General features: G+C 52.6%; 1 protein-coding gene across 4 annotated transcripts; it reads right to left on the bottom strand.

The window, feature by feature from the left end:
• Nucleotides 1–6,216: 6,216 nt before the first annotated feature.
• Nucleotides 6,217–25,668, bottom strand: SCN2B (sodium voltage-gated channel beta subunit 2). Of its 4 annotated transcripts, none has more exons than XM_072822212.1 (4): nucleotides 25,533–25,668; nucleotides 10,958–11,124; nucleotides 10,475–10,685; nucleotides 6,217–9,990 (listed from the first exon to the last, which is right to left on the bottom strand). In XM_072822212.1, the coding sequence occupies exons 1-4, from the start codon at nucleotides 25,540–25,542 to the stop codon at nucleotides 9,791–9,793; spliced, it is 588 nt and encodes a 195-aa protein (XP_072678313.1). In that variant the 5' UTR covers nucleotides 25,543–25,668; the 3' UTR covers nucleotides 6,217–9,790. The 4 variants fall into 4 exon arrangements, with proteins under 4 accessions (XP_072678313.1, XP_072678311.1, XP_072678314.1 ...); XM_072822210.1 differs by lacking the exon at nucleotides 25,533–25,668 and adding an exon at nucleotides 18,697–18,967; XM_072822213.1 differs by lacking the exon at nucleotides 25,533–25,668 and adding an exon at nucleotides 17,487–17,676.
• Between the last annotated feature and the right edge of the window lie 601 nt (nucleotides 25,669–26,269).

Consider the following 26,269-nt stretch of genomic DNA (forward strand, 5'->3'; position numbering starts at 1 on the left):
CTGGGCCCAGATTTAAAGAGAAGGAGGTTGTCTCCTGGGAAAGGGAGTCATGTAGATTCTCTGAAACAGTCAATCTAATAGTCCTCTCCGAGAGCAGATGACCTGTCAGTTCCTGTCCTCCAGGGAGCTGGATTGGAGCTGGAGGGAGAGCTGTAGAGGGTCAGTGTGTGGCTAGGGAGAAAGGGAGCCCCCAGCAGTTCAGGGGAGGAGCTCCACGTCCCAGTAATTGGGAAATGCTCTCCCATGGGAAGGCATTCATGCAGGGGTGGCTGTGGGGTAGGGGAGGGGTCCCACCTTCTACCAGGGCAGGTAGATAGAAGGTTCCCCGTCTCCTGCCAGTTCTCAGAAAGGCTGTCAAGACCCTGACAGGGGAGGGAGGGAAAGGGAATGCTCCTAAGAGGTCTTTTTTTAAGAGGAGTTTCTGCTAAGTAACAGGAGCCTGGCAGGGAGCCTCCCGCCCTTGGCTCCCCCAGGCCCTTGCTGCCCCTCTCCTCTCCACCCCCACAATCCCCTGCGCAAGGCTCCTGTCTCTGTCCCTGTCCGAGCCTTGCAGGTAACGGAGCTCACTGGCAGTGGCGCAGACTCTGCTCTGGGAGGCAGAGAACATGGGGCTCTGTGGGGAGTCCCTACACCCCCACCTCACAGCTCCTCTCCCACCAGCCTCTGATCTACACCAGGATCTGCTTCCACCACTTCTCTGAGCTGTCCTCCCTCTGCTTATGCAGAGTCCCAACCTCAGGACAGTGGAAATGCAGGTGACATTCTCGCCTGCATGCCTGCATTAATTTAAAGTTAAATGCCCTCAAACCCTTCTGCCTCTGGGTTGGGGTTGGGTGGATCCTACCTGCACGAAGTTTTGAGCGCCTCCTCCCTCGTGCACCTACATCTGTTCCCTGCGCTCCACTCCTTCCCTCCAGCTCAGAGTGCCTGCTTGCCCACCCCCAGCCACAGTGTCGGCATCCACTGAAGTTTGGCAGGTGCCGAGGGGGTTAACAAGAGAGCATGCACCAAACCGGCCCGCAGGCACGTGGTCTAGCAGTCCGACTGGGACCCAGTACTGGCCACTGCCGCTGCTCCCCAGCCCGCCTCGCCTGGTGGAGTTGGAGTAGAGATAAGCTCTTCCTGAACCCTCCACTTTCTAAGGGCTCTGGGCACAGGCAGGTAGGCAGGCACCTCCTACATCCCACCCACCCCGGTCTTCTGTTTTCTTCCAGGTTCTTTCCAAACATCCTTTCGGGCAAAGGGGGTGGGGAGCCCCAGACAGATGAGCTCATTGGGAGGAGGAGGGCCGAGGGAGGAGGGAGCTGAAGCATCCTGACCAGAAAGGTGCTCACCGGACAGTCCCAAGCTGGGGAGGGGCGTGTGCCCATTTCCAGGAGCAGGCGTCTGCTTCCCCGCTGCAGCTCAGAGATGGGGTGAGTCCTGGACATCTCTTTATTCTGGGCCACATCGGGGTGGGGTGTGAAGTCCCAGGCCGGGGTCTCAGCTGCCCCAGCCAACACCCCAGAGCTGTGCTTACTCCCTGCTTCATGGGTTGCCATGACCCCTGCCCTCCCGTCAAGTGAGCATGGGGGCTCAGGAGGGCTGGGGGCTGGAGGCATTGGGAAATCGGTGTCAGCCCGGCTGCCCCATGGGACTGCCTTGTCGGCTGGATGGCCAGATGTCCTGGCCCCTGGACCTGGTTCTGCCCTGAAGACTGGTGCTGAGACGCATCGACCAAAACAGAAGTGTAAAATGGTGTGGAGTGCCAGGCAAGACTCGCTGAATGTCCTGATCCTGTCCGCTTTGAGCACTGTAGTGCAGGAGCCCAGATCTGGCAAAGGGAGGAGACGGGAGGGGAGGGGAGGATGTGGGTAGGAGGGAGACATGGCAGGGGAAGAAGGTGGGGGAGATAGAGAGGCGGCTCCCTGGAGTGAAGGGTAACTTGGAGAAGTCAGAGTGTGACACAGGCCCAGGAGGAGGGGTAGGGCCCGGAGACAACTCCTCCCCCGGGCGAGTGAAGAAGAGGTTTTGGAGATTTTTAGAAACCAAGAGAGGAGAAGGCGGCCACCAGAGACCAGAGCTGTAGTAGCCACAGAGCTGTGGAGTCAAGGGCTGGGCAGTGGAGGGCAGCGGGGTGTTAGGGGCCCACTGAGAAGGCTTCGCCTCTGCTTCCAAACACTTTTGCCCTTCTCTGGTCCATGGTCATCTGGTGGGTTGGCGCTGAGCCACCCTTCCCCCACTCTCACTCCTAGGGCTTTGGGCCGAGAGAGACCAGTCCTCAGCCCCGTTCTGTCTGCATGACATGGTGCCTTTGGCATCACTCTGCCCTGGGTTTGAGTCCTCTGCCCTGCTCTAGCCTTGGACTTAATAGAGCAGAGCCTTGGCCTCCCCATCTGTAAAAGTCAGAAAAGTGCCCATTTGGGGAGTTGCCCTGAAGATTCCGTCAGCTGACATCCATGGAATACTCAGCTCGGGGCCAGGGGCATGGTCCATACTCAGGAAACCAGGAAACTGGTGGCCATCCTTACCTGCCCAGCCAGCTCTTACTCATCAGCCCCCCACTACACCCCCCAGCTCTCTGGGCTGGACTCAAACCCAACCCCACAGCCCTTCCCAGCAGCAGAGTGTCCCCGTGGTGTGAGCAGGACACAGGGCAGGGAGGGGAAGCTGGAGACTTTGATGAAGCCAAATGCCCTCCACAGAAGAGAAGGCTGTGAAGACTATTCTCTACAGTCTTGGCTGGAAGGACAGAGAAAGCTTGGCCCTGGCCAAAGGGCCAAGGACGCAATTTCTGCATGGCCTCATCTTTGGAAAGAGGGTCCCGAGGATGCGTGGCCCCAAATTTCTGCCCTCTTCCAGCCTATTTCTCACTGTGAATAGGTGCTTACCACCTCCCCTCCCCCCACCATGGATAATCAGGTAAAGAGGAACAGGGTAAGGGGGCACAAGGGCACAGAAGCAGGCTGGAGTAGAGTGTGACAGGGTTAGAAGGCAGAGGGACAGGAGCTTGACCCTACATGTGTCATATTTCTCTTCGGGCAAGCAAGAGTTAATCCCCCTTCTATCACTTGAATCCTAAAGTGAGAGCTGCAGAGGGATAATCGTCAGTGAACTTAGAAGTCATCTAAAAGTATGCCCTGATATATGAATCTTCTCAGCAACACCCTCAAGCTATACTTGAATACCTTCCAGGATGGGGATCTCATTACCTCAGAGAAACTCAACCCTCTGCACAGCCCTGACTTACATTGGATCAATATCTGTCTCTGCCCGCCTGCCCTAGTGTTTTTGCCTTGGGGCAGAATGGGACAAGTCTCATCCCTATCCCGGTGGCCACAGACCCAGCCACCGTATTGGCCAACAGCTGGGATGCACACTCTCCCCCACCCACAGGCAGAGAACAAACCCTCTCCATCTGCCCATTTGCCCACAAGAGGGGCTCTCAGTCTATTGAGGCAAACAGTTTCTACTCCCTGTGTCACCTGTTTACGGGGCAGTTGTCATTGTTGAGAAGCAGAAGCAGCTGTGGCTGAGATCAAGGTGACTTTGCCAGGGCTGTAAGGGAAGCCCCTCCCGTGGAATCCCAAGTAGCCAAGCTGAGTGCCCAGTGCTCACTTGCCCCCTTCCCTGGCACTTCCTGGGCTCTCGAGATCATTATTGCCAGAGAAAAGGAAAAGCTACTTTATCAGTCTTTCTCTTGGTTCTAGCCAGAGGCCTCCTCAGCCCTGCAGGGCAAGGGGCTCCTAGGCTAGGCCAGTCTATCTTAGGATCAAACCTATGTCAAGATGCCATGATAGAGCTCTCAGATGGGCTGCCCTCCTCAAGGCCCCCTGGAGCTCTCATCCACTGGACAGGTGGAACTTGTCTTGAAGGGTGGCTGGTGCCCTGGACATCAGCATGGCAGTGTGCAGCCAGGGAGGACTAGAACCTGGTGGGCTTCAGGGTGAGAGGTCTGTGGGGGGCAATGCTCCCAGGGCCACATGAGAAGAGTTCCTGCAGATCCTTGCCAGCGTGGACCTTCTGAGACCTCAAAATGCCGTGCAGGAGGGCCAGAGACCTAGTGGGGGCTCATGCTCCTGTCCATCAAGCTGCCCAGCCCACCTCCCCTCACCTGAAGGTTTTCAGGTACTACCCCCAGCCCTGCAAAATGAGAAGGAGACACATAGTCTAAGAGGGGCTCATATAAAAGCATGAAGCAAGCTACACTCGGGGTGTGGGAATGGGACTCTGGGAATTGGAGCCGGGAGACATGCGTCTCTTGTCTATTGATGGGCATCAGGTCAACCTGGGGAAGGCCTTACCTAGGGAAGAGAGACTTGGTTGCCAGCCCAGGCTCTTCATTAGCCAACTGCGTGACTTTGGGAGAAACACTTTCGCTCTCTGAATCTCAGCTTTATAAACAGCCTTTGCGGGAGCTCCACCCAGCCCCAGCTGGGGAGGGGCAGACAGGGTCCCGGGCTGTGTGTGTAGCTATGCCCAGCTGTGCCTAGCTGTGCCCAGACTGTGGACTGTGGGAAGAACCACCGACCTAGAGCCTGATAGGAGATCCTGTCCTGTCCTTGACGCATCGTGTGGCCTTAAGCCAGTCACTTCCCTGTTGTGATCCTCAACTTTCCCTTCAGGATACTCTGGAGGCTTAGCCAATGGTCCCCAAGACCCCTCCTTGTCTCTGATGTTGTAAAGATCTCCTCTCCCATCCCACTCCCTTTGGCCTTTGGGACCTGTCCTAGGGACTCTGAAATCACCCTCTCCCCGTGCCCATATGGACTCCTATTCCAGGCGGCAGGCAGTGGGTGGCTGGATGGGGTGCCCAAGCCCTGCAGGGGGCTCCGGCAGGAAGTGAAGGAGCCGCGGGAATGGAGAGGCTCTTGTACAGACTCCTCTATCTCAAATGGGGGTACAGAAAGCCGGTACCGATTCTGAACCCCAGAATGGCAGCTAGCTCTTCCCCCACAAGGCACCTCATTCTGCAATCAGAACTACCCCCACCCAGGCCCCAAGCAGGCTGGACTAGAGAACATCAATTTAAGGAGATTGCCAGAGCCAAATCCAACTCTCCCAGAAGCCAGGCCCAGATCCAAAGTGTTCTGGGAGAAAAGCCCTAGAATGAGGAAGATGCTGGCCCTACCCCAGAGAGAACCAGCCAGAATCCCTAGTGCCTTCTGCTGCCAAGTCCACAGGCTTTGCCTCAGTTTCCCTAGTTGTCAGGTAGAGAAGCACCGCCTGACACACCATCCTTGGAAGGGCTCAGGGACTCTGGAGGACAGACACCCTTTTAAGCCAAGGTATCTGTGGTTCAGTTGACTACCAGCCCCCTCTGTTTAATGCTGCTGCTCCTTCTGGCTTCGCTCCCAGGTAGCAGCAGCAACCCCCTCAGGTGCTACAACTACAGGGTCAGGGTCCTCTGGAAGTATTCTAAAGTGCATCTGGCCACTGAACACTGGCAAAGGTCTCTGGGTCACCAGGGAGGAGACAGAAATGACCAAGAAACCAGAACAAAAGTAGGAACCAACCACTTCCACTTGCCATTCAGAAAGTTGAAACATTTCTTACGTTTCGTGTGTGTGCATAGGAGAAAAACGCAGAGATGGAGAACAGGTAGCAAAAGAAAAAAAGGCTGGGTGTGTCCGGACTAGTGGAGCCCCTCCACCAGGGGGTCCTCTTTGGTCCTGAGCTTCCGAAGATCCAGGTGCATGTAAATAAGATCCAGCAGGACTCAGGTGGGACCTGAACATCCTGACTCTTCCCCCAGACACCCTCAACCTTGAAGGTGCACGAGGGCAGACTCAGAGCCACTGTCAACTGTTTCTTTCCCCCGAGTCCAGAGCAGGCAAAGGAAGCATCTGTCTGGTCAGACGCAGCTCAGACACAGGCAGGCAGGAAGGATGGCCCACCCATCCATGGAAAAAATAGGCAGCACCCACAATATCAAAGGTTGTCGTCATCCCAGAAGTAATCAAGAGGCCCCCCAAAAGTGGAGAGTGTTCAGACACCCTGTCTTCAGGGTGCTTCCAAGGTGGATAGAGTCCTCCAGGATTCTGAGAGAAGGCAAAGAGGGAAAGAGATAAGGCATTCGTCTACATGAGCAGAACAGAAGGACTGTGTCCTTGCTGTGGGCCCGGCAATGGCAGTGGGATTCCCATGAGAGGAGCAGGAGGGGTCCCTGGCAGGATCCTGGCAAAGCCTCCACTTGCCCCGCTCTGGAACCCTGAAAAAAGCCACACTCGAGGGATGTTCGGGGGAGATGATCTGTTTATTGTAGCCAATAGATCCAAGCAATACAACAAACTGCAAAGAAAACACAGCCTGCTCCCCAAAGCAGACACATCACAGCAGCTGGGTCACAGAGGACCATCGAAGTTGTTCTCCCCACCACCCCCTCCAACCACCCTGCAGCACAGAAAACCCAGAAAGTGCATAAGTAGCTGAGTTTTCTCCTCCAAGTGCACAAAAAGCAGTAAGAACATTCCATAATTTGCCTTTGGTGAATCAACTCAAAACACTGAGAAATGATGGTTTTTCCCTCAACACCCAGTGTAACTTTTGGAGTGGATGTAGTGAGATGTTTTATATTTGTATATATAATATATCTATACCTATATATAGACTATGTACAAATGCATCAGCAAGCTTCAATAAAGGAAGACATTAGCACGAGGCACAGCAAGAGACACAGGCTGTCTATCCTTAAGATGAGTTGCAAGGAAAATTTCTTGATTCATCACTCATTCCAACTGCATCACGCCATTCCTATGGCCTGGGACTGTCTTTTGGGACCTGGCCAGTATTTTCCATCGTCCATCTGCTTTAACCTGACCTTGTAAATACCAGCCCAACTTCCCCAAGGGGACCTCCAGGGAGAAATATGGAACCAGTCGGCTTTTCCTTTTTATAGATTGGGAATAACTGTGATTAGTCCATCGCTAAGGGGCAGACAGCCGTTTTCAAAGCCAGTTTCAAGGCACCTCAAGGCATTTCAGTCCTGAAAAATTGCACTCTGCTCTTATAAGCTCAATCGCATGGGTTGGCCAGCCCATCTCCTTACAGTGGCCCTTAAATTAGGAGGAAGAGACAGACAGGGAGTTCTAAGACAGCAGGAGAGGCAGGGGCTGTTGGGAAAACCAGCAGACTGGACCCAGGAGAGCGCAGTGATGGGAACATGCAGCCGCAAGTGGGAAAAGTGGGACGTGAACCCACAGTGCAGGGAGAGGAGCGGCTTGCTGGTATAAACTAGAAAGCAGGGTAGAGAAATGGCTGCTGTGGAAACATGTCACGGGTTTCCCACCTCTATGCACAGAAGCCCCATCTTGTTCCCAACCTCACGGCCCTGGGGGAGGCAGCTCTAGGAGACCTCCTCCCGAAGAGATTCAAAGAGGCTGCAGGAGAAAGTGCACAAGAGAGTGGGGCAGCTCGGGAGGGCCCCCCACCCTGGGCCAGAGCGTTGGAAGGAAGGAGCCCAGAAGTCTGGAGCTTCTTGATGGGGAGTTGGGATTTCTTAGAATAAACCTAGGGAATCGCGCAAAAAGTTCCCTAAATGTGAGGCGTGCCCCGCATCAGCACAGATCCTCACTCATCCTGGGAGAAGAGAATACTTGAGAGGTGGCTGCGAGGAGAAATCTGCGGGCTGCTTCTGCGTATCGCAACCGCCCTTGGTCTCAGCTGCCCATCGCTCCCCTCGTGGCTGGTTGGCTCCAAGGATGGCTGTGTCCTCCTGCCCCAGGCATCCTGGTGGCTTAGCCCACCCCCATTGGCAGTGTGTTGATTGGCAGTTAGGTACTGAGCTGGACTCCCCCCACCCCGGAGCTGTCACCCAGGCTGTCCGTCCCCCACTCTGTGCCCACTCTGCCTGGCCTGTCACCCTGTTCCCTGTTGAATCTCCCACCACCACCACCACCACCACTACCCGCCTTCCTGCCTTTCTTCCCTTCCCAGGGCCCAGATTTGGGACTGTCTTCCTTCTCCAACTCCAGCCCTGGAAGCAGTGGCTGCAGAGGTGGAATTAGATGCACCAAAAAAAATTAATCTTGGTCCCCACAGTGCTGACCTGGCAGCTTCCAACTGTGTTATGGCTTTGTGTGCATCCCTGGCACCTGGCACAGTGCCTGGCACACAGGAGATGCTCAATAAATGGATGTCGAATTGAAGTGAATTAAACTGAACCTCATGGATGCTACTGTTCTCTCCCCAAACTGGCCATCTGATGGGCAGAGGCAGAGAATGGTCCCTGAGACTGTCCCTGAGACTGTCACAGTCCTGTCTCCACTCACTTTCCCCAGACCGGTTCCTGCCCAGGACGCTGACTCCCAGAACCTGGGTGGGGTCTGAGCTCCTGGAAAGGCCAGGGAAGGGCTGAAGGTCAGTCAGTGTGGGGCAGGGGCAGGGCCTTGCCAGCAGCTCTGCCCTCCTGCTCCATCCCTCCATTCCCACCGGCCTGGGAGAGGAGCAGCCCTCCCTTCCGTCCCCTCCCCTCCTTATGGAGAGGAAAACTATGGCTCTGTTGATTCAAACTGGAGACTGAGGAGCCAGAGGAGGGGATGGCAGGACCCTTGGTCTCTATCATTTTGAACCCGTTTCCCCATCTGTAGTGGGACTTGCCTGGTTGATCCCTGAGGATCTTCCAAGGTAGTGTTCACGTCAGCAGTTTCTCTCTGGTTCTCTCCCTCTCTTGAGGCTTAAATGATTCCCTCTTAATGTGAGTAAAATGGCAGTGAAAGTTGGCTCTCCATAAATGCTACCTTCCTCCCCACAGAGGGAGTCCCTGGGGCAGGGAGGGTATAACATGCCCATAGCGTCTCAGAAGCTCCAAGGCTCCCCTCACTCTCCCCTCGGGGTGCTCCCTTCCCAGTCTCTGCCCAAAAGCCAACTAAAAGCCCTGCTGATGGTACCTGGGAAAGTTCAAACACAAAACACAAGGGCCCAGAGGAAGCCCCGACTCCCCACACCCACTGCTCCGCGTGGCGTGGCGCCTCCCCAGCCCCACACTCAGCTGACAGGGAGGTCACCAGGTTGGAGAAGCCAGCCTGCGACCAACTCCATCTTACAGTGCCACCCCCACCCCTTCAGATCTTAGCTGACTTTGAATTTTGTCTCCTGTTCTTTATGGCTATGGTGAAAAATGATACAACCTCCCCACCGCCCAGCTTGGCAACTCTTCAGCACAGTGCTCCCCCCTCCAAATCCCAAGAGATTAGCAGCCCACAGAAACCCCCCAAGGCTTCTGTGGTAGCAGCTACTGATGGAGAGGGGGTAAGAGCATGGGTCCCCGGGCTTAGGCTCCTCTCCACCTGCCCTCCGGCCCCAGCTTCCCTGCAATGTCCAGGAAACACAGTCGTCCCTCTGACACGCCCGCCACCCAAGTTATAGGAACCCACCAGCACCCCCAGCCTGACAGGGCCGCCAGGGCTGGAGCGGCTCCGGGAGGCAGCGCAGGAGAGCCCCTCCGCCGCCCGCAGGTGCTCCCTGAGGCCCACCAGACCAGTGCACAGACAGGGCCGGGTGGGCGCCCCGTGTCTTCCTGGGACCCTCTCACAGGCCTCCTGCCTCCACTCAGGGGCCGGCAGTCAGAGCCCACTTGTCCCTCCCCTGGGGGCCCACACATCCCACGCGCCACGGCAGGTTTCCCAAATGAAAGAGAGGTGGGTCACTCTTGGTGCAGGGTGGGGGACACGACGTGAGGGGTTCGGGGGCCCCCAGGTGGGCACTGGGACCCCGGTTCAGGAGAAGCACACCAAGAGAGGGCAGGCAGGGGCACAGTGTGCGGGGCGGAGGGTGGGAGGGCGACAGGACGCGAGGGGGGCTGCGGGGCCTGTTACTTGGGGCCGTCGTCCGCGTTTCCCTCTCCATCAGTCTTGCCCTCCTCGTCTGTCTTCAGGTCGTCGGTGCTCAGTTTCTGCTCTTTTTTCCTCCTCACACACTTTACTACCATCAGCACCAGGATGACCACCGCCAGGAAGCCGCCCACGGAGGCGCCCACGATCACGGCCACCGTGGAGTCCCGCTCAGGGGGCTCTGGAGAAGGAAAAGAAACAGACCCACTGAGGACCGGGGCCCCGAAAGGGAGCCTCCCCCAAGCACCCCCTCCCTGCGGTGTGTGCCCCCCCCCCACCCCCGTGGTCCTCACCGGATGCTCTTGGTGGAAAGGTCCTAACTGTACTATTCACTCACCGTGTGACCCTGGGTGATGCCCTCTCTATAGCAAGTGCCCAACAGATGAGAGCTGCTACTACGATTCTTTGAATCATGACCGTGACTGGGGTCATTATAAGGATAAAACCTGGTCTTAATCCTTAACTTAATCCTTACTTAATCCCTGGTAAATAGGGTGCCCAGCACACGCTGGAGATTCAGTTCTCTCCACCCCAGCCCTGCTCTACCCCAAGAGCACAGCCCCTCCCAAGGAGCCAGGGGGCTCCTCCTGCTGGAGGGTGGTGGGTGGGACAGGGGCCCCCAGGGCAGCGGGCTCCCCACCCTGCCCGCCCCGCCCGCCCCTCACCTTCCATGAGGACCTGCAGTTGGATCCTGCCGTGGCCGCGGTGGCGGTCGGGCGGGTTCATGATGTAGCAGTTGTAGGTGCCCACATCTTCGAGCTGCACGTTTCTCAGCGTCACGGACACATCATACTTGCTGGGGTTCCCCGAGAACTCCACGCGGTCCCGGAACCGCTCCAGCTTCAGGTTGATGATCTTCATGCGGAACTGGAGGAACTGGGGATGGAAGCTGGCTGAGCAAGGAGCCGCCAGGAGAGGGGGTGCTCCTCCCCACCCCACTGGAAGAGAGGCGGTTACCTCCAGGGCCTTACCCTCCCAGGGCCACCCAGGCATGACAGTACACCTTCTGCCAAAGTCCCCTGGAGCAGACTAGCCCACCAGGATCTCCAGGGTGCTGGTCGAGTGTGTGGGCAGGTGGTGAGAAATGGGGGCTTCATGCCCAGGGGCTCCCGCCCCCTCCCTCACCTCCACCTCCATCCCGGACTCACCATCTCCTCCGAGCAGTTACTACACTCCTGGTAAGTCCAGTTTAGGGAGAACTGTTTGTGGTTCACTGTATAGCAGGAGTTGAAGGTACAGGGCAGACGGGCATTAGAGCCATTGAGGACGTTGAGGGTGGTAGGTACTGTGACCTCCATGCTCCGCCCTGGTGGCACTGTGGATAAAGCCACAAACTGGTGAGAATTCTGGTTGCGGGGGTGAGGGGGGAGGTTAGGGATGGGGGCAAGCCTTCTGCACCTGCTGTCAGTGGGGCAGAGCTATGGCAGTGGATTGGGTCCCTTACGTCTGAAATTAGAGAGTGGAATGCAGTGGGCAAAGCTCCTAAGGGGTACCTGATGTGGGCCTTGGGGTAGAGCAAGGCTGGGGTGGAGAGAACTGAATCGCCTACCAAGCCAGAGGCAGACAAATGGCCCCAAGACTTACCTAGGCCATGGTTGTGCAGCCACTCCTCTGGCTGGCCTGCCCCAGCTTTACACTGCCACCTGCTAACTGAAGACCTCGGACTCTACTGTACTGGCCTCAGGTTCCCCTTCTTCCCCACCACTTCCAACCATCTCTGGTGATCCAAAGCTCCTCCAGCTAAAGCTGCAGTGTCTCCCATGTGGCAGAAAGCCTTCAGACAGATGGAGATTCAGAAGGCCTTGCTCTCTATACACCAAGACCAGAGTGAAGCGGCGTGCCCAGCCCAGCCCAGCCCAGCCCCCTCCTCTCCCCCCAGCTTCTAGCAAGCAGGAAAGAAGGCAGACAAGCAGTGGGAGGGAAGATGCATCCCAGAATAAGCACAATTCCAAGGGACTGACGGATGGTTCTATGAGGACAGGAGTCCCTTCTGCAGATGTCAGGCCTGGAAGCACCACAGCAAGGAGCTGATCCAGGCTGAAGGGGTGGCAGGGTGGGAATGGCAGTTTTCTGTCAAATCCTACAAGGAGCACCAGCCCTGGGCCAGAAGAGCTGGGTGCTGGGGCTGCCCGGCCCGCTCTGACATTCGAAGCAGAGCAAAGTCTAGGGTGAGGTAGGTGAGCCCAAGCCTTTCCAGTTGAAGCTGCAGTGATCGCCATGGGGCAGAAGGCCTTGAACACAGAATCGAAGGGAGGACCCATCCTCAGTGTCAGGCAAATACCTCCTTAAACTGTACACCATAGGCACCTCACTGGCCTCACCCAAGTCCTGACCTTAACACTAAGATTTTCTGCCAAAATCATCAAAACATCATCCCAAAAGGTTCATTTTCTTTTTTTTTTTTTTTTAATTTTTTTTTAATTTTTATTTATTTATGATAGTCACACAGAGAGAGGGAGAGAGAGGCAGAGACACAGGCAGAGGGAGAAGCAGGCTCCATGCACCAGGAGCCCGATGTGGGATTCGATCCTGGGTCTCCAGGATCGTGCCCTGGGCCAAAGGCAGGCGCCAAACCGCTGCGCCACCCAGGGATCCCGGTTCATTTTCTTTATAGGGGATAAACAGTAATGGTCAGTATGAGCCATGCATTTGCTCATTTACCCCCTATTTTTAAGCCACTCCCTATGCCCCACGCACTTAGCCTAGGCCTTGGGGGTTATTGCTGTGAACAAGCCAGGCCCGAGTGGCCACAACACAAAGCTTATGTTCTAGGGAAGGGAATCGACGTTCACAAGAAAAAAAATAATAATGTGACTTTACGTCATGATGCATGGTGGCCATCGTAAGGGGTGCTGTTTCCTGTTGGTAGTCAGGGAGGACTGCTTGGAGGGGCTGACAGGTAGGCAGCCCCTGGCAAAGTGAGGGAGTGAGCCATTTAAAATTCTGAAGGAATCAAGTTCCAAGCAGCAGAATATTAAGAGCAAAGTCCCAGTGGCTGCAACAAGCTTTGTGTGTCTGAAGCACAAAGAGTGGTGATTCAAAGGGCAAGTGGTGAGACCTGAGGTCCCAGAGTTAGGCAGGGGCGAGGCCCTGGGGGCCTTGGGGGCTAGAACTGGCAGTTAGGATTTTCATCTCCAAGTGAGATAGGAAGCCAGCAGGGGACTCAGTGGGGGTGAGGAGGCAGGGAGTCAGAGGGCTGACTAGGAGGCTGTGGATGCAGGATTAGTGTAGACAAGGAGATCCCATGAGATTCAGGTCCCATTCCAGCTCTGCCTTCAATCGGCTGGGAGAATGTGCGCAAGCTCCTTCACCTTCCAAGCCTCAGTCCCCTGCTCTGTAAAACTTGGCTAATGACACCCACCTCCAGGGATTGCCATGACCATTTTAAAAAGATAAAATATGTAAAGCATGAAGCATGATGGACAGTCGCAGCTCCTGTTACCCTATGTTCTCAAGTTCTCTAAACAGGAAGGCCTTCTGGGACAGTCTCCTCCTGGCAGAGGGCAGCCCCTTGGAATCCCCCCAGCTCTGGCACAAGGCCCAGCCCCCCCCCCAAACCCCTGCAGTGACAGTCCAGCAGCATCCCCTACAGGGCTCTGGTTTCCCAAACAACTGTGTAGGGCACTGCTGATGGGCCCCAAGCCGGAAGGACGCAGCCTCACAGCAGCCTGCAAGTAGGACTGTCAATCTGCTCAGCCCATCCCTCAGGATGAGTGGCCAGGGCTAGCGGACAGGACTTAAGGACAGGAGATTCTCCAAAATGCTGGCCCTAGAGGTCCCAACAGAGCCTCAGGTGGAGGGATTAGGCATGCACACCCACCTGCAGGGCCGTGGGTTCGGGTTCGTGTGTGGGCTGAGTACTCACTAGGGGAGCGTGAACTGGGGAGGCTGAGTGGGCCTGCCAAGAAGAACAAAGCCCAGTTCCCACAGCCCCGCTTTCATCACCATTATGAAAGCACCTAGCTCGGCGCCAGGCAAGGAGGAGGTGTGCGGCAAATGCCACTGCCGCCCCTGCTCTGCAGAGGCAGAGAATCTGCAGGGAAGGAACCCGGCAGGGCCTTGTCCTGAGTTCACCTCTTACCCGGGAAAGGCCCTGCTTCTCTAACCCCTTCCAAGCTCGAGCTCCGGGACCTTCCCAGGGCCCCCTACCAAAAGGGGTCTCCAAGTGACCCCACAAAGCAGGGGCTGTGAATCGGGCTGACCTATCCGCAACCCCTCTCCCAGCCTGGCCCACACTGCTCAGGCTAGAACTTGAACCCCCAGGGCAGCCCCCTCCACTGTGAAGGAGCCAGCATCCTCCCGCGTGGAAGGGCAGAGCTATGGGGAGGTCCTTCCTGGCTGGCGGGGGAGGGGGAGCACAGGTGCAATGCAGAGTCCCTTTCCCGCAACCCTGCAGCATGGCCCTTGCTGGAGGCTCCAGAAGGAACCGTGCACCCTCTAGTGGTCAGAGATGTCCAGCCAGTCCCAACTGCAGATGGGGCGCAGGATCACCAGATCAGAGGCAGCCAGGCAGGGGCACCTCCAGAATTGTGAATCTAGACCCACCGCCTCACCAGCGAGGCAGGTGAGGCCCAAGGGAGACACACAGAGGACAGGGACGAGCCCAGGCCAGACCGTACTTCCTGGCTCCTACTCCAACGCTCCCATGTCAGCCTGAGTCCCCACCAGGGCTTTAGGTCTCTCACCAATCCAGGCCCCCATTAAGGAAACCACCATGCAGCAGGGTCAGAGCTGTGAGCAAAATCCCAATAAACCCTGCGGCTTCAGGAAAGTAGCCGAGTCTCTAGCAAGGGTCCCAGAAAGGACTTCACAATAACAACTAAGTGCTTGCTGTGTGCCAGAGGCTGTCTTACCCATTCCAAGAATATGACCTCATTTGATACTTACAACTGCCCTATTACCACCCCACTTTCCAGACAATGCAATTGGGCACAAAGAAGTTACACGAACAGCCCAAGGTCACAGCTAGTAAGTGAGAAAGCTTGATTTTAGCCCAGGCTGCTGGGCTCCAGACAGGGGTGAGGGGCTGAGACTGGGTGACATTCCAAGGCTTGCGAGGGACCGAGGGACCGCCAGGCCTCCCACTGTCTCCATAGCAGAGCAGCTTCCAGCTCAGGGCAGGCTGGCCAGAGGGGAATGGTCCTGTTTAAAGGAACCTCCATACAAGGAAGCCCAGTCCTCCTGCTTGCCCCATTTGAGACCAGGTCGGTCTCCTGATTTCCAACTCATAGAAAGAAAATGAGAATTATTTAGGAGCACAGTGAGGATGTGGCTTCTGGTCTTAGTTCCAAGGCATCACTGGCACCCAGGCCCCCACTCTTTCTCTGGGGGCACATCTGGGCATCCCAGGCCCCATGTTATCCACTATTCTAACTGGCCCATCTTTCAGAGATCACAAAAATTTGCTCACTTCCGGTGAAGCGCTACCTCCTGGAAGGTAAAAGTGAATTTTCTTCACTCCTCTTTCCAACCCTACAGCAACCGATGAGGTAGGTTTATTTTCTTCTTGTTTAAAAGAGAGTGTCAAAAAAAAAAGAAGAATAAAAAATAAAATAAAAGAGAGAGCGTCCAAGCAGAGAAATGGTCCCCCCAAGCTTCTGGAGCACATTGTCTCCTGGAGCAGCCCCAGCATCCCAGGGGAGTGTGACACCCAGACCTCGCCTACTGCTTTCGGACCCTCCCCCACACCAGGATGGAAGCCCAGTCTACCCCCCACGCAGCATGTCCTCATCACCCTTCCACTGGCTCCCTGTTGCTTTCAGGATGGAGTCCAGGCTCCTGGGCACGGCTTCCAACCCTCTGCCATCTGGGACCAATCTAGGTCCTGGCCTCCTCTCCTGCCAGCTCCCAACCCTCCATGCTTCCTCCACTCCGGTGATCCCCGACTTCTTACTTTTTCTGTTAACCCCACTTTCTTTCACACCACCATGCCTCTGCACACAAGCTTGCTTCAGGTCGGGAAGCTCGTTCACCCTTCTCCACCTGGGGCCCTCTTACCTGTCCCGCGGTTCCCAGCTAACCAGGCATGCCCAAATGACAGCATCCCCAGTGCCTGGGCCCTCACCCCAGCCCTGTTCTCGCTTCTACATGACCAGAAGGCAGAACGGCATTGTGGCCAAGCGGCCTGATCTTTGGCAAGATAGTGAACCTTCCGACCTCAGTTTCCTCATCTGTAAAATGGGGGATGATAATAGAACCTGACTTCTAGGGCGCTTGTGAAGATTACATGACTTGCTAATGTAGGAAGCTCACAGCAATGCCTGGTGCATAGTCAGCCCTTGACGGAGGCTAGCCGCTGTCATTGTCATCATCATTATGATTATCATTGTGGCAGCACCTATGATGCTGTGCTCTCATTATCTGTTCATGTGCCTGTGCCCCCCAGGAGGCTCTGGGGAGCTGATTTTTGCTCATCTTGGTATCTCTGGATCTAGAACAGTATGTGATATGCAGATGGGCACTCAATAAACGTCTATAAAAGGAAGGAAAGGCCTTTTCCCTCCATGTCTGGATCCCTGCCCCCAGCAGCAGACATGTGCAGTGGACTTCAGTGAGGACCAGACTCCACCTTCTAGGCCTCGTCTAACATAACCCACATTTGGATAACTAGATTGGTACCCGCAGAGCCAGTGGTCTTAAGAAAAACTCTGGGAAGTCCAGGCATTTGGATTGCTTCTAGATAAAAACTAGTCTCACATGCTTTTCTTGTGTATAAGGCAGGTTGCCCAGCTGGTCCTCTTCCCCCTTTATCAGCTCTATGGTTATTCTCACAAACCCTGCCCCTAAGGCGGCCCCTCCTTCATAATTTGTCCCTCCATCTTGGGGACTGATACCACTACAACCACCAAAGTTCCATTGTGCCTCTGAGCCCTGAGCCTTGGAGTGCCAGGGCAAGCCTCATCATAGCATCGATCAAGCTCCCCGTTCCTGCATCCTCTACCACCCAGGTTTGCAGAGGCCCTAGCTTCCTCCCACCACTGCCTCACAACCCCCACTCCCTGACCTCTTTACTCCAGACCCCATCCTTCCCCTAAGATACACCCTGGTCACAGTCATGGAGCCCCCTTCCCTCCTTCACTTATATCAGGCTCTCACAAGACTGTCCCTCTCCCACAGAAAGCTCTCCCTAACTCCCAAAGGAGTCACCTGTCCTCCATCCCTGGCTCCTTACACACAGGTCAGCCACCCAACTCCCCATCTTTTTGCCTGCACTTGAAATTCTTTTATCACTGTTGATATAGCAGTACCATTTCTTGAACATTGGGGGCAGTAGAGTCCAACAGGTAAGTACCGGAAGTCAGACAAATGAGTTCAAAACTCAGTTCACCTTAAACTAGTCATGTGACTTTAAGTCACTTAATTTAAATAAGTTAGTTACTTCATTTCTCTGTGCTTGTTTCCTCATCCGTAACAGAAGGATATAGCAGTATCTGTCTCATTCGATTACTGATTACCGTGAGGACTAAAATTCTACAGCATCTGAATGCATGACAAGCATTCACAAAGTTCAGCTCTTATTGAGCACCTGCTGTATGCCAGCTTCCCCCCCAAAAAAACCAGGCATTCTCCAGTTTACCCACAAAGGAACCAAATCTCAGAAGGGTCAAGTAACTTGCCTATGGTCATGGGGTAAATGGCAAAGATGGCTTTAAACCCAGAGCTGATTCCAAAGCTCACCCTCTTGATACTGCTCCGCGCTGGCTTCCGTCACATTCCTGCTCTGTTGTTGACATGTCCAGTAACTCAGCAAAGCTAATGGGCCTTATGGCTTTCGTCACATTCCTGCTCTGTTGTTAACATGTCCAGTAACTCAGCAAAGCTAATGGGCCCCTTATGCCAGGGGCTCTATGTTGTCTCTGTCTAGGACTCCTGCCTAATATCCAACACAGCACACCAGAGAAAGAGGAGACAGAGAGAGGAAGTGGGATTCCATGATGGGGAGTATCCCACTGACAGTCCTTGGACTTGACCAATGAGTACACCACTGATGAGTAAGTGTAGGAGCAAGAATGAAACTACCCATAAAGCAGGCTTGCAAATAACTCTCTAGCCCACCTACTCACCAGGAAGTCATGAGTGGTCAAATATGAAATTAACATGTGGATCACTTGACAAGGCAGTCAGTGAGGCTGGGCTGCTCTTAAAGGGCCACAGCTACACCCAGCCCGGAGTTCCTTTTTTTTTTTTTTTTTTTTTCCTTTTTCTTTTTCTTTTTTTTTCCTGGTCCCTTCTCCTGGACCCTTCCTCCACTCCATCGGGCCCAAGTCAGAGGCCTCCATCTGCGCTTGCTTCAGCAAATCTCTTCCCAGTGCCAAGCTCATACCTCAAGCCTGCTTCCCACCTGCTCCCCCACACATTTCAAAAAATCAATGGTATAGATTTCCAGGAAGCAAGACCCAGACTCAACTTCCCACTTCCCACTCCCCCAAAACATTCTTTCTTCATATCCTGAATCCACCAGATCCCAAAGATCAAGGTCTGCAAGAGAAGCCCCTTAAGGGAGCAAGAAGACCCAGGACCCCATATTTGTAGCAGCTTAAAAAAAAAAAACACGAAGAGATTTTGCAGATCGACCTACCCTCTGCCCCCACCCCCACACAAGTCCATTTCAGGGAAATCCAAAGAAAAATCACCTCCCGTGATAACCCTCACCCCCACACACACAGGCACACTCAGATCCCACAACCCAACATTTCCATGACCAAGTAGTCAGCGTTATGTAGTCCCCAGTAATGTCTTCCCCAGTCCCCGTTCATTAGCTCCCTTCCCAAGGACATGAAGGGAAGCTCAACCAATATCTTCTTTCCTGCCCCCGGCCCCCATCCTCTTCCAGCTGTGGCTACACTTCTGGACCATCAGGAGCATGCAGATGTGCAGTCTAACTTACCCAAAGAGAAAAAGAGACTGAGCCCCGTGAGACTGAAGGCAGGGCGAGGTAGCCAGGCATCTCTGTGCATTTTCAGAGACTGAGATGTTAGTCGGGTGGGATGGGGGAGAGGGTGATTTGAGGGGCCGAGGGCTACAAGGGAGGAATGGTTAGATGCTAAAAAAAAAAATGCACAGATGTACTTCAAAGACACATACAACATTAAGGAAGCTTTATTTCCATCTCTCTAATATGGCCGGCTTGTATGTTGCTGCTAAAAAGAGAGAGGGAGTGTGTAAGGGAGAGAGAAAAGGGGGGATGGAGTAAATTTTGTGGTTGGTGGATTTTGAAAAGCAGGTGGGAGGGCAGGAAAAAAGTCTTTTTGAAAAGAACAAAGTTCCCCAGCAATTCTCTCCCAATTAAACAAGAACTAAAGCAAATCCTGCCTTTCTTCTTCTTCTTCTTCTTCTTCTTCTTCTTCTTCTTCTTCTTCTTCTTCTTCTTCTTCTGTGCTGCTGCTGCTCTTAGATGATTGTTGGGATTTGAAAGTTGTAAAAGAGCTCATTCATTTCAAAACTGCTGTAAAGGGGGGGGGGACTATTTTGTCATTTAAAAACACCCAAAAAAGGAGATGCTTGTTTTGTGTTATTTGGAAAGGGTTCAGGGAAGTGAGTTAGGGAGACTTTCTGGAAGTAAAGACTTCCTCGTTTTTCTACCATTTCCACTGAAACCAGAACATGTCCAAGTAGACCAGTGTAAAAACACCTAAGAGATCTTGCAATTGAATGTAATAAGAACCTTTGGGGACTCCTGATACCCAATCAAATCAATAGAAAAAAAGACATTTTTTGAGACAATTGGGAAAAAAATAAATGTGGGCTGAGTATTAAATTATATTAATGAATAATCCTTAATTTTGTTGAGTGTGATAAAAATATTGCGATTCTGTTCTTGAACGTCCTTATCTGTATTTTTTTTATTTAATGTCAATTTAGTTAACATATACTGTATTATTAGTTTCAGAGATAGAATTTAGTGATTCATCAGTCTTCTATAACACCCAGTGCTCATTACATCACGTGCCCTCCTTAATGCCCATCACCCAGTTACCCCGTCCCACCACCTGCCTCCCTTCCAGCGACCCTTAGGTTTGTTTCCCAGAGTCAAGAGTGTCCCATGGTTTATCTCCCTCTCTGATTTCATCTTATTTATTTTTCCTTCCCTCTCCCTATGTTCATCTATTTTGTTTCTTAAATGCACATATGGGTGAAGTCATATGGTATTTGTCTTTCTCTAACTGACTTATTTCACTTAGCATAATACCCTCTAGTTCCATCCACGCTGTTGCAAATAGCAAGATTTCATTCTGATGGCTAATATCCCATTGTATTTCATACCACATCTTTATCCATTCTTCTGTCAATGGACATCTAGGCTCTTTCCATAGTTTGGCTAATCTTCTATAAACATTGGGGTGCATGTGCCCCTTCAAATCACCATGTTTGTATCCTTTGGATAAATATCTAGTACTGCAATTGCTGGGTCTTAGGGTAGTTCTATTTTAAATTTTTGAGGAACCTCCATACTGTCTTCCAAAGTAGCTGCACCAGTCTGCATTCCCACCAACAGTTCAAGAGGATTCCCTATTCTCTGCATCCTTACTAACACCTGTTGTTTCCCGAGTTGTTAATTTTAGCCATTTTGATCGGTGTGAGATGGTATCTCATTTTGATTTGGACATCTTTATCTGTTATATACCCTGGAGGGTTTATAGGTAAGATGACAGGGTGAATTGAATTTGCTTTAAGATATTCCAGGAAAAAAAAAAAGAACTGGGGGAGGTAGGTGACACAAGCACAGGTGTGACTTCAATGAAGTTGGTGGCAGGTGCAAAGGACTCACTATACAATTCTCTCCTGGGTTGTATATGCTTGAAAACTTTCCTTTTGAAAAAGGAAGAAAATATAGGCAAATAGCACAAGTAGGAGGACTTGTGGTGGAGAAGCAAAGTGGCCCTGGGCACAGAAGGTGGCTCCCACGCTTCTGGGGAGACATTGAAGTAGAACGCAGGTTCCTGTGCAACAATTCTTCACACTTGCAATGGGCTATTGAGGCACCAAAAAGGGAGCAATGAATATTTTTGAGCTATAACTCCACCTGTGATACCCCAACTGGACTGTCACCCTGGGATAGGCAATTTATTATTATCTCTCTCTCTTTTTTTTAACTTGCAAATGGAGAAACTGAGGATAACCGAACTTACCCCACCCAAAATGACTTATGGTAGTCAAGGGCAGAGTCAGAGCAGTATTCAAACTGAGGTCTGTGTGAAACAAGGGGTACTTCCAAGTATTCCACATTGCCTATCTCCCAGGGGAGGAGACCCCAGACCTTGCACCAGGATGTTTAGAGGCACAGGGAAGAGAAGACTGGAATGGACAAAGCAAGGGACCTTTGCATAGGATATAAAAAGGTGCTAAATCGCAGGGTGTAGAAGAACAGAACCGGGAGCCCAGTGCAGAGTCTGGCTCAGAGCAAACACTCGAGAAACAGGTGATACATCACTGCACAAGAGCATGCCTGAATGAAGGAACCAAAGAATGAATGAATGAATGAGTGAACGAGCGAATGAATGAATTTGATGAGGAAATAGGGGAACACAGACAGCATCCTGAAGGCAGGTTTCTAGCCACCAAGGCGGCTGAAGCTGTGCTAGGCTGGGAGGAGTGATGTGAGTCAGGTTTTGTGGCAGTTGCTGAAGGCAGAAGGGTGGGTGGAGAGGTGCCTGTCCCTGCCGGATCTTCAGCCTCTGTCACTTGACTAGCATCTGGCTGTGGCTGGTTCAGCAGGTTTCTCCAGCAGGCAGGTTCCTCCACCCGATGCACAGCCCACAGGAAGGGAGCAAATGAGCAAAGGCGCGGAGGGGGCAGCCTAGGGAAGGTGTCCTCCAGTGGCCACGGTCCATCTCCCTCCCCACTGCCCTCGGGCCGCAGTCCTCCTCCACCACGCAGCGGCCAGGCTGCAGGTGTGCCCAGGGGAGAGGCTGGCACCAGCCCGGCCACAGCCCTGCCTGTCCGGGTCTGCGGCTCAGCCACCCATGCTGCCGCAGGCACATGTCAGCCAGAGAGTTTTGGTTTGACGTAGCCGGCCTCCTCCTTTTCCTTAATGCAGCTGAGGGTGACTCTGTGGGGCTCAGAGAAGCTGCTTCCTCAGCTCATTTGGTCTCACGCAGGGTCCAGAAACTTCTGGGAACATCTGAGTTAAGAAATTCTTATCTGCTTCTCTGCTTCTATCCAAAGTTTGACTAAGAGAAACCAAGTGTCCCCTTTATAACAGAATAGCCTTTGTGCAATTCTGTCCCCCAGGACTAAGGGTCAAAAGATGGGGGGGTGAGGGGTGTTGAAGTGTGCTGGCAGGGTGAGGCAGGAGGAGGGCTACCCTAGAACCTCCCATGGCTCACTTGGACCTCCAAACGCCCACGTGCTCCAAAAGAGTAAGCTTTCCCTAGGTGCCAGTAAAGCCGAGGAGGCTGAAACTCAGAGGTATTTTGCAGAATGAAGACACCAATATCAAAGATGAGCTATGTGGGGAGTAAAGCCCTATTTTTGGCATTTCTACCCGGTACCATTTACCACTGAATATTTTATGAGACAACATTCAATCACCTACCCTGCTGGGAGAAGCAGTGTTCTCAATAATCCGAAGGAAGGTCGTTTCCTTTTGCCTTTGGAATGCCGAATCCCAATTCTACAGAGAGTCTCCCTAGTGAATTTGCCTTAAAGCCTTGCTTCTCAAAGTGTGGTCCCTGGAGCAGCATCAGCAGCATCATGTGGGAGCTCCTTGGACACGCAGAGCCACAGGCCCCACCAGGACCCATGAAACCACAGCCTGCATTTTCAATAAGATCTCCAGGTGCTTCCTGAGCACATCTAAGACTTGACTTCAACTGATAGTAAAAGGTTTGCATCCTGTGAGCAAAGGGTGATGAGAACCCAGGGCTGGGGGCTGGGGAGAAGGGACTGGTAAGCAGGAGCAAGCATAGGATGAAAAGCTGGTCCCACACTCTGCAGAGCACCAGCCACCCAGTGAAGAATAACAAAGGCGTGGACTCATTTTACTCACCTCTCTTCTCGGCCCCATGCCCTTCTCCAGCCATTGCACACCGGGTGGTTCCCCTCACCCAGCACAGCGCTTCACAACTGGGTGTCCTTCCTTTGCAGTCTCTTAGTCTGGGAATGCCCATCCCGTCTTGTCTGGTCAGCAACCTCCTAGCCTTTCTTCAAAAATCTGCCACCAACTCATCTACTCCTTGTCTCCTATGTACCTCTTCTTTCCGTGGGCCCATGACACTGGGTACGTTCAACTCGTTTGTTGATCAACTCCCTCATTCAACAAACTCAAATATCTACTTAATATCCCCCATGTCCAGACACTGGGCTAGAAGCTAGAGACTCTGACATGAATGAGATACAGCTCACCCTCTGAGAGCTCGCATTCTAGATAAGGAGACAAAGGTATAAATGACCCTTGACAAGGGTACAGAAACAAAGGTATACTGGGTATTGCTTGGGTGTCAGAAAGTATTGTCATCTTTTGTTTAATGTGCCTTATCTCCCCAACTAAACTATAGCTCTTGAAGGACAGGGGTTGGGTCTTATTCCAGATTTGAGCAGAGCTTCTCCTTGTCCCTGAGCACATGAGAATGAATGAATGCCTACTTTACATCTGGGGAAAGGGCAGAAACTCCATCAACCTGAGCTTGTGCGGCCAACGTGTGGTAGAGCCCCAACTGGGAGACGGATCCAGCAGCTCCCTGTACATACTGGCCTATGCCGCTTCTAGGAATCCCATTCAACAAGGGACTGACCCACATGGGGTCAGATGCTACAAAGCACACAGAAAAAGACATAAAAATAGGATCTCTAAGAGCTTAAGATCTCTTGGAGAAAATAAAGCCCCATACCCATGAGACCATTAGAGAACATTAGGAGATAAAATCTGGTAAGTGCAGAGACAGTTAGGAAGATGTGAGAAACAGTCCACCCAGGCAGGACTGAAGCAGGGCCTTGAAAGAATGTTGATTTGGGCAGGAAAGAAGGGATAGAGAATTACAGGCAGGGAAATACCAAGAGCAAAGGCTCAGAAGCAAGAAAGACACAGGTATATGGAGCATAAGGTTCCATGAAAGAGAGAGAGAGAGTGAGTGAGAGAGAGAAATGGATGGGTAGACAACATGCCACTCAATCTCAGAAGGCCATGAACATAGGATGTGGGGTCCAGACAGATGCTTTGAAAGTTCTGGGACAGGCCACCCACTGTTGTTCTCATCAACCATAAAATAAGGTTTTAGCTTTCTGAGAAAACTCTGAGTTCCCTTATTTTTTTCTAAAAAAGATGTTTTGAGAACTGAGTTTTACAGAAGTGGTTATGGATTGCCTGATTTCCCTTGAGGAAGGCCAGACCACATTTGCAAACCAGCACGCCTGGGCAGAGGTCAGTAGTCCTTAGGAACTTTGTTTTTTTCTTAATAAGGGGATAACTGGTCTGTGTTGGGGCAAAATTTGTAACCTAAGGTTCTCTGGCCCTGAGTAACTAAGCTAATTCAGTGGTAGCGTGACCCTTTCCAAACCACCTGCCCTCGCCCACACACACACACACACACACACACACACACACGTGCGCACAGCTAGTGATTCGTAAAATAAACTGCCAGTGTAGACATAGAAGCATACTAAGCAGCCAAAAGGAGACAAAGTGGGGTGGGAATCAGGGACAAAGAGTAAAGGGCTGGTGGAAGGCTGCAGCCTTTTCCAGGAGGCACATCTACAGGTCCCCACGGGACAGGCTGAAGTGTTTTCAATTCCAGTGCCAAGCTCCGAGGCTGCTAGCTTCTGCATTACTCATGGGTGACCCCACCCTCTCCACCCTTTCAAGGCCCAATTTCTGTTGCCAAAAGCCTGCATACTTCTGGAAACCTTTGAATATGGGAGCATCTGGTGCTCTAGGGACTTAAACTAGTGCAAATTCAAGCAACAAAAGTGCTGGCAAAAGGACCTACCACAAGGAGCTCCAGCCTGCTGTCTCCAGCAGCTCTCCCAGCCCCAGGAGCTATGTAAAACCCTTCCGGAAGTTCAGCTTCCTAGCTCTCTCTTCCTTGGGGTGGGAAGAGGGATTTAGGTGTGTTGGGATAAAGGGCTTCCTCCCCATAGAAATAAAAATTAATGAGAAATGGAGACTGAGTCCCCGGAAGACAAATCTAGTGGGGGAAGAACATATTGGAAGGGGCTGGAGGGCCCGCACCAGGCACTGGCACCTAAGGGACCCCATTTAGCCCTCACAAAAAAACCCTGTGAGTCTCCATTTTATATATAGGGGCAGCAGTCTCAAAGAAGTGAAGTAAAGTTTGCAATATTGAAGAGAGAGCAAAAGGGAGAGCCAGGGTTTGAACCAGGCCTGTTTGAGCGTAAGGCACATCCCCTATGCCATATGTCTTCATACTCCTGGATTTAACAAACACCCCCTAGAAGGGCATGACAAGCAAGCAGGTCTCATGGCCCTGCAGGGCTGTTGGGGTGTGAGGCAAAATTAGTATTTGACATCTGTGCATTTTCCGTCTCCACCTCGACTTGAGGCCTGGGTATAAAAGGTTTGTGCGGAGGTAGGGTAGGGAGAGAGAAGTAGGCTTCTCTTCCTCCTCAGTTACAATTGCTCCACCCAGAATGGAAGCGACCCTTGGAATGAATCAAGTTCAAATCTGGACTTACCCACCTCCAGAGGGGTGTGCCCACGCTGCCCCCATCCAAGTGCCCTCTGCAGGAGCTTGTGGGCAACTGCATAGCCCACCCTCCAACACTTACCCCCATTCATTCTCCTTGACCCAGAACAGCAGAGTTAAAATCACCATCCATCCACCTAACTCGTATCCTCAAGGTCCTCATCCTCTGCAAATAATACTTGAGGAAGTAGAAAAAGACCCCCTAAGCCAGGAGAGGATGTTAGAGCCCAGAAATGAAATCACTTCCTCTCCATAAATGTTTAGGATATGAAAGAGTCTTTCTCCCCGCTCTACTTATCATGGCAACATGTGTCACTTCTCTGGTATGTCTTGGACAGGATGCATGTATTGCAAATTATTGACATACGCTTTATTTAGAGCTAACAGGTGAGAAGGGAACATTTAATGACTCTTAGCCTTGGCTGACCAAGAACAGTAAGAGACTACAGGACTCCAAGTAGACACCCAAGAACAGTTGGTAAAAGAGGTAAAAATGGATGTGTTATAAGAGGGTCCTGATGTTTGGAGAGTTAGGAGAATTCTTTTTTTTTTTTTTTAAGATTTTATTTATTTATTCATAGACACAGAGAGAGAGAGAGAGAGAGAGAGAGAGGCAGAGACACAGGCAGAGGGAGAAGCAGGCTTCACGCAGCGAGCCCGATGTGGGACCTGATCCCGGGTCCCCAGGATCACACCCCAGGCCGCAGGCAGCGCCAAACCACTGCGCCACCAGGGCTGCCCTAGTTAGGAGAATTCTTTAAAAATGTAGTTCCAGGGGCACTGGGGTGGTTCGGTTGGTTAAGCATCCGACTCTTGATT

This window comes from Canis lupus, chromosome 3, assembly GCF_048164855.1.
Source record: "Canis lupus baileyi chromosome 3, mCanLup2.hap1, whole genome shotgun sequence".
Taxonomy (NCBI): Eukaryota; Metazoa; Chordata; class Mammalia; order Carnivora; family Canidae; genus Canis; species Canis lupus.